Here is a 20,012-nt window from a genome sequence, read left to right as displayed (position 1 = left end):
CACAGACAGGTAAATCCCTGATTTCCCAACCCAGCCTAAGGAGACTTTCCTGGACAATTGTATTTTTATTTTGGAGGCATGGGGGTGGATGGGAGATGTTGTTAGTTGGGTTTAGACCTGTCACTTGTGAAAACTGCACTGAGATGGCCATTGGCACTGCTGGGTGCTAAAAGGCCTGCCTCAGTGCTCCAGGGCCGTTTCTCAGTTGTAATAAAAACATTAAAGTTCTGTAGCCTTCAGTCATCACATACTCTCACACAATCCCATGCCCCATCTACACCAAAAAATGTCATCTCATGTCCTTACCTCCATGGCCCCTCATATCTGCATGCCAATCCCTGACTCTCATATCCTCCATGCCAACCAATGACTGTCCCATTCATCCCCATGGCTCCTTGCAGTCTATGCTATATTAGTTTTGTTTTATTCATTCATGGGATCTGAGCATCACAGGCTAGGCCAGCATTTATTGCCGGTCCCAATTTCCCAGTTAAGAATCAACCACGTTGCTGTGGTTCTGGACTCGCATGTAGGCCAGACCAGGTAAGAATGCCCTTCACTAAAGGGCATTAGTGAACCAGATGGGTAATTCTAACAATTGGCAATGGATTCATGGTCATCATTAAACTCTTAATTCCAGACTTATATTGAATTCAAATTCCATCATCGACTGTTGTGGGATTCGAACCTGAGGGCTCAGAATTTTACCTGGTCTCTGGATTAACAGTCTAGCAATAATACCATGAGGCTGACACCTCCCCATTGTGCCAGCTTATAGTTGGCCATGACCCCCATTCAATCCTGTGCCCCTTTTTGATCTTATGCTAAATTAGTGCCAAGCCATTATCCACCATCCCCCACACCCATTACCCTCTCCATGCTAACTCACACAATATTGGTCACAGACATACGGCAGGAACTACACTGAAAAGAAATAAAGTTCCAATTATCTATTACAAACTTCACAAAATTAAAATAACTTTAATGGATAAAATTAAATTTAATGCATTTAATTCCCACCATCCCTCATGAAAACAGACACTTGTATTAATAATTTAGATTCCCTACAGTGTGGAAACAGGCTCTTCGGCCCAACCAGTCCACACCAACCCTCTGAAGAGTAACCCACCCAGCCCCATTTCCCTCTAACTAATGTACCTAACACTACGGGCAATTTAGCATTGTCAGTTCACTTAATCTGCACATCTTTGGATTGTGGGAGGAAACCGGAGCACCCAAAGGAAACCCACGCAGATGCGGGGAGGATGTGCAAACTCCACACAGGCAGTTACCTAAGTCTGGAATTGAACCTAGGACCCTGTTGCTGTGAGGCTGTAGTGCTAACCACTGAGCCACCATGCCACCCTATTCCTTAAATAATGTTGTTAATTGTTTTCTCACGACTCAAAGGTCTTAATCGAACTATGAGTTTTCAGCATCCCATGCCCACCGCACCATGATGATAGATTGTTGAGACAGTCAAGCACTATAATGAAATCCCCCCCCCCCATGATTATGTCAATAAACATCTAGTGAAATTGGAAACACTTCTTAATTTCAATTTCAGTCTTTTGTTTTCAAATTTAAAGAGCATAGGATTTGAGTAACTTGCTGGATTGACAATTTAACAGATCGTTGCTTCTTTGTATGCACAGGCATATCCACCTCTTTCACTTGGTTTAGGAACTCCATTGGGGTTATAAAAGTCAAAAATATACTTGACCTCGCTAAAGAAGGTTTAGACCTTTTTTCAAATTTGTGACTCCTATGCATCACATTTCATAATCTCCTAAAATGAAAACTGTTTCTGAGTGAAGACAACTGTACTTTTAAATGCTCTCTCCTTTGATAAAAATATCAATGCCAGGCTTGGGGGTCTGAATACAGGGCTGTGGAGCCACTTTGGCTTGAGTGCAGAAGGTTGACGGGATATCTGATTCAGGTATTTAAAGTTATAAAAAAGATTCATTAGGGTAGATAAAAAGGATTTATTTTCACTGGAAAATGAATCCAGAACAAGAGGGTATAATTCTTCAAGTTACTGCTGGACCATATAGGAGGTAAGTCAGGAAGCAGCTTGATTCTCAACAAAGGTTAGTGAAAATGTAGAACTTTCTCTTTCCCCTCAAAAAGCTGTGAATGTTAGGCATTAATAGATTTGTATTGGATAAGGCTAGGAAGTGATGTGCAAGTGTGTAGACCAGGTGGGTCTGAGATATAGATCAGCCAGAATCTATTTGACTGACTGGGCAGTTTGAGGAGCTGAAAGACCTTTACCTGCTCTGCTGTTCCAACAAGATTTTGTTAAAACATGTCACTAAAAGGGTTTACAGCTATCCAGCAGATCCCACTTTGGATAGTCATAGTTATAGAGGTCGACTGCACAGAATAAAAGAGGCCCTTCAGCCCGTCGAGTCTGTGCCAGTCAAAAACAACCACCATATTATTCTAAACCCATTCTCCAACACTTGACCCATAGCTTTGTATGCCTTGGCATATTTATTAAATATTGTGAGTGTACACAAAGGAAGTTTTACACTATCAAAAAAAATCTTGATAACAATTGCAGGAATAATGATAAACAGAAGCATCAACATATTGCAAAATTTATTTCATAATTTCAAAAGCTGTGTGTTGGGAAACAGCAAGAGAATTAGGGATGTTCAAACTTTTAGTAGTGTAACTCAAAGCCAAGATTAAAATGGTTGACCAGAACCATCAAAACATACTACAGCTTACATTTGTACTTCTGAAAAAGTAAAACTTCTGAAGCACTTCAAGTTACAATTTCTTGCAGGGTTTGGGAACACAGTTAATTATTGAAAAGCATTGTAGAAAGTGTGTGAAAGAGCATCAATATTAACCAACTTTCGTGGAAAGACAGAAGCATTAATGTGGGTTTACCTTGGAAAATTGCATTAGTGTTGGTCCCTGGACTTGGGGCTTGGAGAAGAGACAGATTAAGAGGAAAAGAATGCTCAGGATGAATAAGACTTTCAAGAAGAGAGAGAGGGCACTGTCTTGTTTGGGCCTTGTTTTTATGTAATACTCAACAGAGTCATCAAAATTGTATTTCTTGGGACAATATCCAAGTTGCTTTCTTGCTTTGTCTATCTTGAAGGTATGTGTGACTGCAATGCTTCGAACCTGAGAAAGAAAAATTCAAATATGTAACAGGCATATTACTTCACCAATCACAGAAACTATACAACACAACTGGCGGCCATTCAACTCATTTTAGTTCTTTAAAGCTCCTTGATTAGTCAGAGAGCCCGGACTCTTCCTAAATAATAGCAAATTACAGCAGATGCTGGAATCTGAAACCAAAAGAGAAAATGCTGGAAAATCTCAGCAGGTCTGGCAGCATCTGTAAGGAGAGAAAAGAGCTGACATTTCGAGTCCAACTAACCCTTTGTCAAAGCTTTGACAAAGGGTCAGTTAGACTTGAAATGTCAGCTCTTTTCTCTCCTCACAGATGCTGCCAGACCTGCTGAGATTTTCCAGCACTTTCTCTTTTGGCCCGGACTCTTTCCTCAGCTCTGCAATTTTTTCCATATCATGCATGTAGCCAATTCCCTTTTAAAAAATCACTTAATTTCCAGTGCTCTTGCAAGCAGTGTATTCCAGAACATATCAATACAGTATAAAATAATACTCCTAAACATGCTCTGGGTCTTTTGCCCTCTGGTCACTATCTCTCTAGAAACTGAAACCAGGGCCTACTATTTACTCTATCAAAACCTCCTTAACTTGCTTTGTTATAAGGAGAACAACCTCTCAAGCTTTCAATCAGTCTCTCTGCAGAACTAAAGTCTTCATTCCTGTTTAACTTGAGATTAGCTCCTTTGCATTTGCGCTAACACTTGACATTTTTCCTCAAATGTGGTATTGAGAATTAAAACATAGAACAATACAGCGCAGTACAGGCTCTTCGGCCCTCGATGTTGTGCTGACCTGTGAAACCAATCTGAAGCTCATCTAACCCAATTAGACACCAGCTGAATGATTTATAAAGATTTAGCAGAGTTACTTCCATTGTTTCCTCAGTGAACCTCTCCCGTCATGCCCCAATGAAACAACAGTAGTTTTCAAACCTGAAGATTTCAAAATAACGGTCAATCTTTACCTCATTCCTTGTGAGTAATGGAGAGATTTCTATAATTGGTCTCAGAGCCATATGAAGGTGTTCCATTATTATAGCTGCAAATAGAACAGCAATATAAATACTGACCTGTGACAATGAGATTCAAAGTTGATGTACAGAAAATATAGCCTATATGTGACTCCAGTCCCACACCAATATGTTGACTCTTATTTACCCTCTCAAAGGGGCCAGACTTGTCAACTTTTATCAAACTGTTTCATTTGAAGAGATTTGTAATGGGTTTCCTGCTATCCACTAACAGCATTGAATGTTGGTGTGGAAATAGTCAGATCGACAAGTTATCCAGTCTCTGGGATGGAGGAGAAGGGGTTAAACGAGAAGCAATGGTTAAAATAAAATTTGATGTGGAAATATATCAAATACACAAACAACATACAAAAAGTAAAATAACTTGTCACCAAATCAAACAATGAAAGATTAAAAAATAAATTACCTGCCATGTAAATGAAGTGGACAGGCACATGAAACCACGGTTTGTAGCCCAACTTCACAAACTAGTGGAGACAAATAAATGTTGCATGAATTCACCGACCAAATATTTTAAAACACTCATTTTCGGTTCATTAACAGCTTTAGGAGCAGGAGGAAGTCACGCATCCTTTCAATGTCCATCTTTTTTTAATTTCAAAAATATACTTTATTCATAAAATATTTTGATGATCTGTACAATTGGTGGTGCCATTCATAGGCGCACCTTGCATTTCTTTACATACAGAAATCGGAATGAATCATTCGTATATACAAGTCTGTACATTTACCATCCATATAGTTAGCTGAGGCTTCAGCAGAGCCCACTTACTGAGTGGGCCCGCTGTTCTTCTTTGGCAGGCAGATGTTAACGGTGGTCTTTCCCCACCGCGCCTTGGCGGCAGCTGCCCCAAGCTTCAGCGCGTACCTCAACATGTAGCCCTGGACCTTGGAATGTGCCAGTCCGCAACACTCAGTCGGGGTCAGCTCCTTTAACCGTAAGATCAACGGGTTTCAGACAGACCAAAGAGTGTTTTTGAGCGAGTTGATGATCCTCCAGGCACAGTTGATGTGCGTCTTGGTGTGCGTCCCGGGGAACAGACCATAGAGCATGGAGTCCCGCGTCACAGCGCTGCTCGGGACGAACCTCGACAAACATCACTGCATTCCTCTCCAGATTTCCTTTGCGTAGGCACATCCCAGAAGGACGTGTGTGACAGTCTCGTCCCCCCCGCAGCCGCTTCGAGGTCATCATGCGGTGTGGCAGAGAGTCCAGGTATGCATAAAGGATCTCACAGGCAGAGCCCTTCTCACCACCAGCCAAGCCATGTCTTGGTGCTTGTTGGAAAGTCCTGGCGATGAGGCATTCTGCCAAATGGCTTTGACCGTCTGCTCAGGGAACCGCTCGGTAGGATCCGCCCTCTCCTTTTCCCGAAAGGTCTCAAGGACACTACGTGCTGACCACTTCCTGATGGACTTGTGGTCAAATTTCTCCACGAAGGACCGGTGATACGGAACAGTCCAACTACTTGGTTCCATCATTCAATTAGATCATAGCCTGATTTGAAACAAGTTCTCTACCCAACAAAACTAACCATCTCCGTTTTGAATTTTTCAGTTGCCCTTGCAGTCGCAACAGCTTTTTTTGAGGGACAGAGTTTTGATTTCCACCAGACTTTCTGTGAGGAAGCACAACCCGACATAACCCCAAATCAGCCTGGTTTTAATTTTAAGGGTATAACCTCTTGTTCTGAATGTTCCCCCAAACAAAGGAAATCATTTATCTCTATCTACCCAATCAAATCCTTCAGTCATTCAAAACAATTTAAATCACCCCTTAATCTAGAGTTTCCCAAACTAAAATCTGCAGATACAGGATATGCTCACAAATGGGTAACTACCCAGGGCAGTGAGGTCAAAATTAAGTGAGTGAAGGGTGGCCAGGGGTGAGTGCTACTTTCCTTCCTTGTTCTCCAGCTCAACTCCTGCGCCTTTCACATTCCCTAGGCCTTTGCTCTTTCCACACATCTGCGCTCACCCTGGCTCTCTCCACAGTCAGGCCAGTTACAATTTGGATACAAACCTTTCTTCCAGCTGAATTAGATCAGATCTGAAACACTATCCATGCCTTTTCTCTTCGAGAATCTTGAGCATGAAAGGAAGACATCCAGCCTCTGATGACTTTGAAAGAGTTATTCAATTTAATCCCACACCTCAGCTTTCCCATCACCTTGCACATATGTTCTCTTCAGCCGCATTTTAAAATACTTTATGAAAGTACTTATGGAAACTGATTCCATTACTCTGAACAACCTTTGGAATTAAAAAAAAATTAAAAAGGTCTGTTAAGTTGTCTTTAAATCCATGACATCTCATTACCAACTCTCTTGTCAAAGGAAGCAGTTTCTCTCCATTTTCTTTCATCAAAACCCGTCATAACCGTGAATTCCTCTAAAAGGTCTCCCTTTAACATTCTTTGTTCCACGGAGAATAAGTGAGCTTCTCCAATCCTCCATTTTACTCACATCCCTCATAACGATAAAGCTACTGAAGTCCCAGAAGACCACTCTCTCATACAGACGTTTCTGTGGCCGGCAGAGAAAAAGCAGAATGGTGTGTTGTTTCCCTGGTGCCAGGATCAAGGATGTCTCAGAGAGGGTGCAGAATGTTCTCACGGGGGAGAGGGGCCAGCAGGAGGTCATTGTCCATATTGGAACCAATGACATAGGAAGGGAAAAGGTTGAGATTCTGAAGGGAGATTACAGAGAGTTAGGCAAAAATTTTAAAAGGTGCACCTCGAGAGTAGCAATATCTGGATTACTCCCGGTGCTACGAGCTAGTGAGGGCAGGAATAGGAGGATAGAGCAGATGAATGCATGACTGAGGAGATGGTGTATGAGAGAAAGATTCACATTTTTGGATCATTGGAATCTTTTTTGGGGTAGAAGTGACCTGTACAAGAAGGACGGATTGCACCTAAATTGGAAGGGGACTAATATACTGGCAGGGAAATTTGCTAGAACTGCTCAGGAGGATTTAAATTAGTAAGGGGGGGGGTGGGACCCAGGGAGATAGTGAGGAAAGAGATCAATCTGAGACTGGTACAGTTGAGAACAGAAGCGAGTCAAACAGTCAGGGCAGGCAGGGACAAAGTAGGACTAATAAATTAAACTGCATTTATTTCAATGCAAGGGGCCTAACAGGGAAGGCAGATGAACTCAGGGCATGGTTAGGTTCATGGGACTGGGACATCATAGCAATTACAGAAACATGGCTCAGGGATGGGTAGGACTGGCAGCTTAATGTTCCAGGATACAAATGCTACAGGAAGGATAGAAAGGGAGGTAAGAGAGAAGGGGGAGTGGCATTTTTGATAAGGGATAGCATTACAGCTGGGCTGAGGGAGGATATTCCTGGAAATACATATAGTGACGTTATTTGGGTTCAACTGAGAAATAAGAAAGGGATGATCTCTTTATTGGGGTTGTATTATAGACCCCCTAATAGTCAGAGGGAAATTGAGAAACAAATTTGTCAGGAGATCTCAGCTATCTGTAAGAATAATAGGGTGGTTATGGTACGGAATTTTAACTTTCCAAACATAGACTGGGACTGCCATAGTGTTAAGGGTTTAAATGGAAAGGAATTTGTTAAGTGTATACAAGACAATTTTATGATCCAGTATGTGGATGTATCTACTAGAGAAGGTGCAAAACTTGACTTACTCTTGGGAAATAAGGCAGGGCAGGTGATTGAAGTGTCAGTGGGGAAGCACTTTGGGGCCAGCGACCATAATTCTATTAGATTTAAAATAATAATGGAAAAGGATAGACCAGATCTAAAAGTTGAAGTTCTAAATTGGAGAAAGGCCAATTTTGATGGTATTAGGCAAGAACTTTCGAAAGCTGATTGGAGGCAGATGTTCGGAGGTAAAGAGACGGCTGGAAAATGGGAAGCCTTCAGAAATGAGATAACGAGAATCCAGAGAAAGTTTATTCCTGTCAGGGAGAAAGGGAAGGCTGGTAGGTATAGGGAATGCTGAATGACGAGAGAAATTGAGGGTTTGGTTAAGAAAAAGAAGGAAGCATATGTAAGGTATAGACAGGATAGATCGAGTGAATCCTTAGAAGAGTATAAAGGAAGTAGGAGTATACTTAAGAGGAAAATCAGGAGAGCAAAAAGGGGACATGAGATAGCTTTGGCAAATAGAATTAAGGAGAATCCAGAATACTTACAAATACATTAAGGACAAAAGGGTAACTATGGGAGAGAATAGGGCCCGCTCAAAGATCAGCAAGGGGCCTTTCTGTGGAGCCGCAGAAAATAGGGGAGATACTAAATGAGTATTTTGCATCAGTGTTTACTGTGGAAAAGGATATGGAAGATATAGACTGTAGGGAAATAGTGGTGACATCTTGCAAAATGTTCATATTACAGAGGAGGAAGTGCTGGATGTCTTGAAACGGGTAAAGGTGGATAAATCCCCAGGACTTGATCAGGTGTACCCTAGAACTCTGTGGGAAGCTTGAGAAGTGATTGCTGGGCCTCTTGCAGAGATATTTGTATCATCGATAGTCACATGTGAGGTGCCAGAAGACTGGAAGTTGGCTAACGTGGTGTCACTGTTTAAGAAGGGTCATAAGGTCAAGCTAGGGAACTATAGACCAGTGAACCTGACCTCGGTGGTGGGCAAGTTGTTGGAGGGAATCCTGAGGGACAGGATGTACATGTATTTGGAAAGGCAAGGACTGATTAGGGATAGTCAACACGGCTTTGTGCGTGGGAAATCATGTCTCACAAACTTGATTGAGTTTTTTGAGGAAGTAACAAAGAAGATTGATGAGGGCAGAGCAGTAGATGTAGTCTATATGGACTTCAGTAAGGTGTTTGACAAGGTTCTCCATGGGAGACTGATTAGCAAGGTTAGATCTCACGGGAATACAGGGAGAACTAGCCATTTGGATACAGAGCTGGCTCACAGGTAGAAGACAGAGGGTGGTGGTGGAGGGCTGTTTTTCAGACTGGAGGCCTGTGGAGTGCCACAAGGATCGGTGCTGGGTCCTCTACTTTTTGTCATTTACATAATGGATATGATTTGGATATGAGCATAAGAGGTAGAGTTAGTAAGTTTGTCGATGACACTAAAATTTGAGGTGTAGTGGACAGCGAAGAGGGTTACGTCAGATTACAACAGGATCTTGACCAGATGGGCCAATGGGCTGAGAAGTGGCAGATTGAGTTTAATTCAGATAAATGCAAGATGCTGCATTTTGTGAAAGTAAATCTTAGCAAGACTTATACACTTAATGGTAAGGTCCTTGGGAGTATTGCTGAACAAAGAGACCTTGGAGTGCACATTCATAGCTCCTTGAAAGTGGAGTTGCAAGTAGATAGGATAGTGAAGAAGACGTTTGGTATGCTTTCCTTTATTGGTTAGAGTATTGAGTACAGGAGTTGGGAGGTCACATTGCGGCTGTACAGGACATTGGTTAGGCCCTGTTGGAATATTGTGTGCAATATTGGTTTCCTTCCTATCGGAAAGATGTTGTGAAACTTGAAAGGATTCAGAAAAGATTTACAAGGTTGTTGCCAGGGTTGGAGGATTTGAGCTATCAGGAGAGGTTGAATAGGCTGGGGCTGTTTTCCCTGGAACTTCGGAGGCTGAGGGGTGACCTTATAGAGGTTTACAAAATCATGAGGGGCATGGATAGGGTAAATAGGCAAAGTCTTTTCCCTGGGGTGGGGGAGTCCACAACTAGAGGGTCTAGGTTTAGGGTGAGAGGAGAAAGTTTTAAAAGAGACCTAAGGGATGACTTTTTCACGCAAAGGGTGGTACATGTATGGAATGAGCTGCCAGAGGAAGTGGCGGAGGCTGGTACAATTGCAACATTTAAGAGGCATTTGGATGGGTATATGAATAGGAAGGGTTTGGAGGGATATGGGCCGGGTGCTGGCAGGTGGGACTAGATTGGGTTGGGATATCTGGTCGGTATGGACGGGTTGGACCGAAGGGTCTGTTGCCATGCTGTATATCTCTATGACTCTATGACTGGTGGTGGGCTAACCTGAAAGTCACCACGCCTCAGGCAAGGGGCAAGGTTGAGATGATAGGACCAGCATGGAGACTCCAGCCAATGCAGGAATTGTCCCTATGTTGTTGTCACCACTCTGCCTTCAAACCAGCTATCCAACCAACTGAGCTAACTGACCCTTCATCCTCGATAGCATGCTGGTAAATCTACTCTTTACCCTTCCAATGTCTTTCATTCTTCTGATGCTCAAAATTATACATAACAATCCGACTAAAGCCTGACCAGTTGCCTGAAAAGATGTGGGGAGGGGGGTGTGTGGAATTTTCCTGATTTGTACTTAATGCACCTATTTACAAAGCCAAGTATCCATATGATTTCTCAACAACCTTACTTGCGTGGCTCTCTTTAAGATAATTCTGAAGTATACCACATCTCCCAGCTCTTGCATCTCCCTTGAAAGAGGACCATTTATATTGTAGTGGCTTTCCATGTTTTTCAAAGTGAATACTTTCTCATGTTAATTCAAAGATATAAGTGATGCTAGCAATAACAAGATTCATTGCCCACCACTAACTGCCCCTTGAGAAGGTGGTGAAGTGTCACATTCATGATCCATTGCCATCCATGCACTGTTAGGAAGTGAGTTCAAGGATTTTGACTCCCCAGTGGTGAAGAAACAATTATGTTGTTGAAACTCAGGATAGAGCATCACTTGGAGGGGAACTTCCAGGTGCTGGTGCTCTCATGTATCCCATGGGTTTAAAAGGTGGCTGTCAAAAGCGGCTTGGGGCACTCCTCCCATACAACTTATAGACATTTGTTGATTTGCTGAAAGAAGATGACCTTTTAGAGAAATACTGAATGAGTGCTGCACTGTCAGAGGTGCCACCCTTTAAAAAAATGTCCAAGCAGAGCTGGATCCCATGGTGTATCTTGAAGGTTAGCAGAGGGGTTCACCTGGTGTCTTGGCCAACCAATATATAAGAAAATTATTCTGATCAATTGATCATTTATCTCATTGTTGTCTGTGAGATCCTGCTGTGTGTAAAATGGCTGCCACATTCAACCACAGAGCAATAGCTAGTGAACTTCAAAATGTCATTTGAAACATTTTGAGACTTTTTTTAAAAAGCTCTGACAGTTTATTATTTCTGACATGGATAATACAATTAATATTTTGAAATTGTTTTTTCACACCTACCAATGGGGATAACCAGTCAAATACATTTACAGCTTCTCCGTCGTTGATGTAGTAAACTTGGCCACTCTGTAAATGAGACAATAAATCTGGCTGCATTAAAACACAAAAATAAGCTTTGAAATGAATGAGTTACACAGTGAATTTATATCAACCATGCCTGAACAGGTCATCACAACAGTTACACTTAAAGTAAGACTTGTCCTTACTTACATAGCACCCTTCATAACCTCAGGACATTTCGAAGTGCATTACAGCCAGTTAAGTACCTTTTAAAGTGTAGTTACTATTGCAGTGTAGAAATACAGCAACCAATTTATGTGCAGCAAATTCCCATAATCAGCAACGTGGTAATGATCAGGTAATCTGTTTTGGTAATGTAAACTAAAGGGTAAACATTCGCCATGAACACTTTAATAACTCTCTTGCCTTACATCAAAGTAACACCCTGGGATCTTTCACATCTATTAGAAGGGAAGAAGGGCCTAGGTTTAATGCCTCATCTGAGAGGCAGCATCTCTGATAATGCAGCATTGCAGGAGTACAGTGGCAATGTCTGTCTGGCATTTTGTGTTAATGTCCTGCACCCACAGTGTTCTAACTCAGAGAACTACCAACTTAGCCATGGCTAACACTGACTCTCAAATCCCAGAAAGAGGAACTATAAATACAGTGACATTTTGGTGATTCCACCTCAAGAGTTTTCCAATAAAAGGAAGTGCTGGAAATATTCAGCTTGGCAACATCTGTGGAGAGAAAAAAAGTTAGCATTTTACCAGAAAGGCCATGGACCTGAAATGTTTATTGTGTTTCTCTCTCCACAAATGCTGCCAGAACTGCAGAGTATTTGCAGCTTTTACTTCAGGTTTCTTGCATTTACATCTGTTGAGATGTCTTTAATTTCAACAATCTCTCTGTCACGACAATGTTCTCAATTAGACTGACAGAAATACCAGAAAGTTCATAGTCATAATGACAAACTCTTTCAACCTCTGCAACATTGGTCTTCTCAGCTTACCCGCTGCTGAAACCTTGTGTGTTTTTTTGTGTTTGCCCCCAGACTCAAACATTTCAATGCTCGACTGGCTGGCCTTCCATTTTCAAATCTCAGTAAGCATAAAAGCATCCAAAATCTCCGTTAGCAACTTGTATTAAGACTCAGACAACCCTGACCTCTTGTGCTCCCTGGCCCACACTGGTGCTCAATCTGGATGTTCCTTAAAACCAACCTCCTTGACAAAAGTGCTTTGATCATTTGGTTCATATGTTGTTGTTTACTAGAAGTTTAAAAGGAGTTCTGATGCTGTAAAGCACCTTCAGACAGTTTACAATGTTAAAGGTGCTATGTAAATCCAACTTGTTTGTTGGTTCAATCAGTAAAATCAATAAGCCACAAGGATGCTACAACCCATAACTTCACAGGCTGTGATGCCCACTTTGGATTTTGGATCCTAGCACATCCCATAATGGTGCAGACCTGCCACTTACCGCTATGTGACCTTTCGCAGCCGTGAGTGCCTCTCCAGCAAGGATGTGAGCTTGCACCAGATTGTCAACGTGGACCCAGTTCATCTTGGTATCAGGATTTCCAAAGGTGAAACTGAACAGACGCCTTTCAATGTTCACCTGCAGCCATCAGGGTACAGATTTAATCCGAACAAGCAATCAATTGTAGTCACCATCAACATTAAATACTGAAGCATTGCTCACACTGTATAGTGGCTTGCCAATTCCTAGCAATTCCCAAAATGTCACCTATCTGTACTCATGCTAGTTATGGCTCAATACACTGACAAACTTTTGTCTGTGTAAAGGTTTATGGGTTCAAGTCTCATTCGAGATTTTTGAGAGCATAGTGCAGGCTTGCCCTTTGAGTGCTGCACCATTCAGGTGAGACATAACATCTGACACTGTCTCAGGTAGTAAAATATTTTACAGTGCTATTTCAGAGTGGCCCAAGATTAAACTTCTCTCTCAACCAACATTACTTAAATAAATTATCTGACCTTTTATGTCGTTGCTATGGAGACTTGCTCAGATTATGCCATATTTTCTACATTTCAACAGGAAATGCATTTCAAAGGAAGTATTTTGTTTGTTATAAAGCACTTTGGGACACCTTACATGTAAAACATAAACTGTATTTTAAAAAAAGTTATTACTTTGTATTTACTGATTTATAAAGTTCCACTGATTTCAGACAAACTTGAAAGACTAGCAGCTGTCTCAATGAGCAGTTAGTATCTTGTTGAAGTGACTTTGTGAGGAGATTTCTTAATTGCGAGTTTTGAGAAGATTTGTAGCTCAGCTTGAGGTTCTGGTCAGGCAATGACATCACCAACCCAATGAAACCCAAACATATAAATAGAAAGCGGGCTACACCATCAGTGCTTCACTCGGAGGCTCACTGAAGACGTTACCGAGTATGGTGACGAAATGTCTGAAAATGAACCTTGCAGCTCAGCGAGCAAACCTACATCCAGATTTCTTACTAACAGGATTGATTCCAATGTCATGTGTTTGAGGCAATTTCAAATTGTACTTTTCAGGACATCAGCCTCAAGTCTGTAAACAATCTGCATTGTTTATGTTGTAACGTTGTCATGACAATAGAAAATTATCCTGATGGCCAGATGAGATTCCTAGTGCAGAATGTAATATTGGTGATATTTGTCCAAGCCATGCTGATTCATTGTTACAGCCTCTGATTGTTTTACTTCAACATTGTCTCCATCTCTCTCTGTGTTTGCTGACCTAAGTCTGCTCTCATCTGGTAATGCCTCTCATCCTTTTTTTCAAATCCCTGTATGTCCTCACCCCTCGCTATAACTTTTTCTATATCCACAACTCTGGGACCTCTTCATTCCACCAATTCTGGCCTCTTGAGCATCATAGATTTTAATAGCTCCAAAATTGGTGGCCATGTTTTCAGCTTCCTGAGTCATAATCTTTGGAATTCTCCTCCCGCATCTCCCTCTCCTCCTTTAAGGCATTTCTTAAAATATGCTCGTTTTAGTCACCTGTACTAATATCTCCTTATCTGATCCTCTGTCAGGTTTTGTCTGAGGATGTACATGGGATGTTTTACTATGTTGTTACATAAAACATGTTGTTTTAGGCTTGTAAAGAAACAGATCTTCAAAATAAGGTCCATCAGCTTTCAGTCCTATCCAATCTACAACAGCTTTGATGTGGAAGTGCAAGTGGATTGGGGTGGACAAAATCCGAACTCACGTGACACCGTATTATAGTCCAACAGGTTTATTTGAAATCACAAACTATCGGAGCACTGCTCATTTGTCAGGTGACTTCTGTCACCTGTCACCACCACAGAGAAAGAGGATTGCAGATGCGTGTGTTGAATTTGTTGATCTGGGAGCGGAGGGGGATGAAGGTAAGGCCTTTGGTGAGGACTGATCATTCGTCCTCAGTAAGGGGGAAGTCTGGAGGGATGATGGGGGGTGGCGGGGCTGGGAGGTAGGATGTAGTGTAGGGCTGGACCTGGGAGTGCAAGTGGAGACTGTAACTGGGGTGGGAATGGTAGTAGAGAGACTGACGGTGATGTCATTTATAGAAGTAACATTCACCCTGGGCTTTGGGGGGCGGGGGGGAGGTGGGGAGTGGGCAGAGGTGATGACAGTCCGCAATGTCACCACTGCACCTTACTATAACCTGGTATTGCGTGACCTCTAACAATAGCTTTGTCAACACACTAAAATGAAATGTCTGATAGGAAATTATAGTGAAAATCGAGGCAATCAAATATTCAATTTTGAAATTGAGACCTTTATTCTCAGTTTCTTCCTTCTTATAGCCAGATGTTAACCTGTCACTAAGTCTTTGTCCAGTACAATCAAGGTTTGATTTCACTCAGGTTAAATCGGTCATTACAAGTTCAATAATCTTGCTTCGTAATCATTATCAAACCTAATTACATAAAAGGAGAGCAGCCTTTGAAATATTCCTAGCGCTTTCATTGCAATCAGGCAGGTTTGGGGAATAAGTCAAATGAAGCCTTTAAAGCAGGTGAATGCTGAAATGCAATCACCAGAGAATTTAATGAGTGACGTTAGCATTTTATCAAGGTACAAACACCAGTTCAACAACAACTTATATTTATATAGCACTTTGAACATCGTCAAAAGTTCCCAAGATACTTCACAGGAGCTTAATCAAATAAAATCATTGTGATAATTGATCAGATGATTGAAAACTTGGTCAAAGAGGTAGTTTTAAAAACAGGATCTGCAATTCTACAATGTTTTCACAATCTCAAATCTCATTATAGCCAATGAAATCTGATAATTGTTGTAATGTGGGAAACATGGCTGTCAATTTGGATACAGCAAGATCCCTCAAACAGGAATGTCTTAATGACCAGATAATCTGTTTCAGTGATACTGGTTGAAGGACAGTCCAGATCAGATGTGTCCAAATTCTGCAGCTGTATATTATAAAGGATTATGGCTTTTCACAGATTGTATGCTATCTTCACATGTACCTTATTTCCTTTGTGGAACAGTGGGGAGGACTAACAAGAACACAATTTCTGCGGCCAACAAGTCCTGTAGAGGGACTTTGATGCACGGAGTCTGACTCAGAAGTGGAAGTGATATTTACTGCACCACAAGACCTCCTAATCCCAGGAAAACACTCAATTAACATTAAGATAGTTGTTTCTAATGAAACTGTTGGAATATTTGTGACTGTCACAGTTAACACAGAAAACTGTTACAAATGGATTTTGGAAATCATATATTTTGAATTTATATAAATATTTTAACATTTGCATGAAATTCAGACTCTTCCATTTTCTTGCCATCAATTAGGGAGCTTCAGCTCTGAACTTGATGAGTACATCGAACAATATTTAGCCCCAAGTTGTGTCTCTCTCAGCTGCTGAACATTTGAGAAGATTTTGAAGTGCAGAGCAAATTAATTCCAGTGCAGAGAAGGACACACACACACAGAGACACTCAGACACACACACACACACTCATTTCTCTCTCTCTCTCTCTCTCTCTCTCTCTCAGGTTAAACCAACCCCAGTCACCTTTGATTCTAATGATAGAGCAACCCGTTAGTGTGGCAAGACTATGGTGACTTTACCTTGATCTCTGGCTCCAGGATTGGTCAGTTGAGGATACACAAATTGTGAAGCTTTGCACAAATCAATGAGATCTTGATCAGATGGGCCAATGGGCCGAGGAGTGGCAGATGGAGTTTAATTTAGATTAATGTGAAAGGCAAATCAGGGCAAGACTTATACTGTTAATGTAAGACTCCTGGGAAGCGTTGCTGAACAAAGAGACCTTGGAGTATAGGTTTATAGTTCCTTGTAAGTGGAGTCTCAGGTAGATAAGATAGTGAAGAAGGCATTTGGTACGCTTGCCTTTATTGGTCAGTGCATTGAGTATAGAAGTTGGGAGGTCATGTTGTGGCTGTTCAGGTCATTGGTTAGGCCACTTTTGGGATACTGCATTCAATTCTGGTCTCTCTTGCTGTGAAACTTGAAAGGGTTCAGAAAAGATTTATTAAAGATGTTGCCAGGGTTGGAGGGTTTGAACCATAAGGAGATACTGAGGAGTCTGAGGCTATTTTCCCTGGAGCATTGTATGCTGAGAAGTGACCTTATAGAGGTTTATAAAATCATCAGGGGAATAGCCAAGGTATTTTCCCCAGTGGACGGAAGTCAAAAACTAGAGAGTTTGGTTTAAGGTGGGAAGGGAAAAATTTTAAAAGGACCTAAGGGGCACCGTGGGCAGCACGGTGGCACAGTGGTTAGCACTTCTGCCTCACAGCGCCAGAGACCCGGGTTCAATTCCTGCCTCAGACGACTGACTGTGTGGAGTTTGCACATTCTCCCCGTGTTGGCGTGGGTTTCCTCCGGGTGCTCCGGTTTCCTCCCACAGTCCAAAGATGTGCAGGTCAGGTAAATTGGCCATGCTAAATTGCCCGTAGTGTTAGGTAAGGGGTAAATGTAGGGGTATGGGTGGGTTGCGCTTCGGCGGGTCGGTGTGGACTTGTTGGGCCGAAGGGCCTGTTTCCACATTGTAATCTAATCTAATCTAATCTAATCCTTTTCACACAGAGGATGGTGCGTGTATGGAATGAGCTGCCAGAGGAAGTGGTGGAGATTGGTACAATACAACATTTAATAGGCATCAGGATGTTATTTGAATAGTAAAAGTCTAGAGGGTATGGGCCAAATGCTGGCAAATTGGACTAGATTAATTTATGATATCTCATCAGCATGGAAGAGTTGGACCAAAGGGTTTGTTTCTGTGCTATACAACTGTGTAACTCTGTGACCTAAGTCATTTCAATTTTGAGAGACTGACAACAATGATGGACAGGAAATGACTTTCTGTGACAGCTTGTATATCACAGTATTTATTCCCATTCTAGCTCAGCCACATGATCTCCCCATGAGAGACAGGAAATTAGACAGGTCAATTTGAGGGAAAAACTGAGAAATTTCTCCCTGATTCTTTTTAGCAATCAGCAGCAAGCCAGCACATCCCTTTGGCCCTGTTAGAGCTTTGCACAGCCTATTCCACACATGCCCAGAAGTGACACAGTTGGTAGACTGCAATGCCATGATGTAAATTCTATTCATCATTGAGACCTTTGCTAATCTTTACAACACGTAGAAACTATCAGCTGAATTGGAAGGGCTTATAGCCCAATACTAACTGCCACCCGTGCCAAGTGCCTCTGTTCCTGAGGCCCATAGATGCCTGGAGGCCGGAGTACACAGGTTCGAAACTTCTTGCCACCTGTTTTAAAAAAAAGATGAAAACATATCTGAGATTAGTTGGTACAATTTGTTCCTAGCCTTCAAACTTATGTCGGTATTCTCTGTCTAGGATAACTTTCAAGTCCAGAAATCTAAAACCTAATTCAGCATCAGGTATCAAATTGAGGAAGAACACAAACCTCTTGAGAAGGAAGTGATAAACGATGTGGACCTTTGAAGGGCTGCATACAATCTGACTGTGCCCTCACTCAGTGGGTAGCATTCTTGCCTCAAACTCATAAAGTTGAAAGTTCAAGTCCCACTCTAAAGGCATGAGCATTGAAAAATAATCTTGATTGAATATTGCACTGACGGAGTTCTGCACTCCTAGAGCTGTGTCTTTGGAATGATTCTAAATTTAAGGACACTTAAATTGGCCTCAGTGCCCTTGGGCTAGGACTCAGTGGTAAAAAAGGAAACACATATTCTTGCTCCTGATTGTTACCCATTGTGAGATCAAGGCAGGAGTAGGGAGGGATGATAACATATCTGCAGCACATCACAGTCAAGACAGCAACCTAAACAAGGCAGTTTATAGTCAGGACTAAGCCATACTGTGCTCCTTCTTCTTGCTGGGAAAGAATTTTCAAAAAGCATATTGACAAACCTTACACATCCTGTGCATTAAATTTGTTGAAAGATTAATTGCCTGATGTTTAACTTCTGAGTGCAGGCCTCATGTTCAGAGAATGATTAATTCATCACATTATCTGTTGCTAAATTTAAACTCTGTCACACAACACATGGTATAGAGTTGCAGGACCAGGTAAATTATTAGTAATACTGAACCAACAGACAGATGGAGAGGTTTAAATGTTACAAACATACAGCTCATGCCTCTTCCACTCTCTAGTCTTCAGATAGTACCAAATTGTGAAGACTGATCACATTGAGTAAAATATAGTGGCACATTCAGAGTGACTTTTGACATCATTATATCAGTCAATGAGTTGGAGGCAGAACAGGACTTGTAGGAAACAACATCTTGAACCAGAACCTTGAACTCATAACCAGAACTATAGCAAAATCTCCCAATGAAACAGGATTATTTCTTGAAAAAATGCAGTTAGTGGAGGAAAGCAACTGACTGCAAATATTGTGCATAACATCAATCCTGGTTATTTGCACAATACAAATCCGGATGTAATTATTTGGGGAGTCAGCCAAGTATCTCCTTTGTGGTTATAATTTGTGGAATCATAGCACTGAATTCCACTAAAGTAGAAGATGTCATGGTAATATTTGAAGGAAAACATGAGAGTTCTTTCTGATGTTCTGGGCAATAATCCAAGTGAAAGCACCCAATGAAATGATTTATTGTGCATGAGAGGAAGGGCAGGATGGGTGATTGAAACTGGATGGGTGAGGTGTTTAAGGAAATAATAAAGACGACGCGTTAAGGAGAAGGTGAGATGGGGTCAGAAAAGAGTTTAGGAAGAAAATTTCATACAGCCTGAGGGATGATAGGCAAAGTGGGGATGGAAGAAGTAAACTAGAACTAGGAGAGAGAAAGGTGAAAGATGGGCCAATGAATGAGGGCTCCTGCAGAACCTGATTGGAGACTATATTCAACCAGGACAAAAACTACCCAATCAAAAGCAATGTTTTCAATAATAGCTGTGATCAGTTATTGATAAAATGTTCTGGCCATTGGGTTGATTAGAGATCTTTAGGTTTCTACCCTCTTGTGTATCTTGTCTTCACCTGCCTGTTCTCTAAACTCTGATTTCTCTCCCTTAACCCCTCTCTCCTCCTTTCAGCCTAAACTTTTGGTCATTGGCCCCAGTGTCTCCTTACATGGCTGGTGTTAAAAGATGGCATGGTAATCCTCCAGTAAACTATCTTGGGACA

The 20,012-nt window shown here is 41.6% G+C and overlaps 1 protein-coding gene across 1 annotated transcript in view; it reads right to left on the bottom strand.

The window, feature by feature from the left end:
* Positions 1 to 2,810: 2,810 nt before the first annotated feature.
* The window catches only part of sdr42e2 (short chain dehydrogenase/reductase family 42E, member 2), a 28,128-nt gene continuing 10,926 nt past the window's right edge, over positions 2,811 to 20,012 (bottom strand). Inside the window, exons 7-12 of the mRNA XM_072560288.1 lie at positions 18,059 to 18,141; positions 12,851 to 12,988; positions 11,366 to 11,431; positions 4,599 to 4,659; positions 4,127 to 4,200; positions 2,811 to 3,147 (exon numbers count right to left, since the gene is read on the bottom strand). Coding sequence (XP_072416389.1) covers positions 2,890 to 3,147; positions 4,127 to 4,200; positions 4,599 to 4,659; positions 11,366 to 11,431; positions 12,851 to 12,988; positions 18,059 to 18,141 — 680 coding nt within the window. The 3' untranslated portion in view covers positions 2,811 to 2,889. The remainder of the gene's footprint in view (positions 3,148 to 4,126; positions 4,201 to 4,598; positions 4,660 to 11,365; positions 11,432 to 12,850; positions 12,989 to 18,058; positions 18,142 to 20,012) is intronic.

The sequence above is a fragment of the Chiloscyllium punctatum genome, chromosome 40, assembly GCF_047496795.1.
Source record: "Chiloscyllium punctatum isolate Juve2018m chromosome 40, sChiPun1.3, whole genome shotgun sequence".
NCBI lineage: Eukaryota > Metazoa > Chordata > Chondrichthyes > Orectolobiformes > Hemiscylliidae > Chiloscyllium > Chiloscyllium punctatum.
This window is presented reverse-complemented; position numbering and strand designations above follow the sequence as displayed.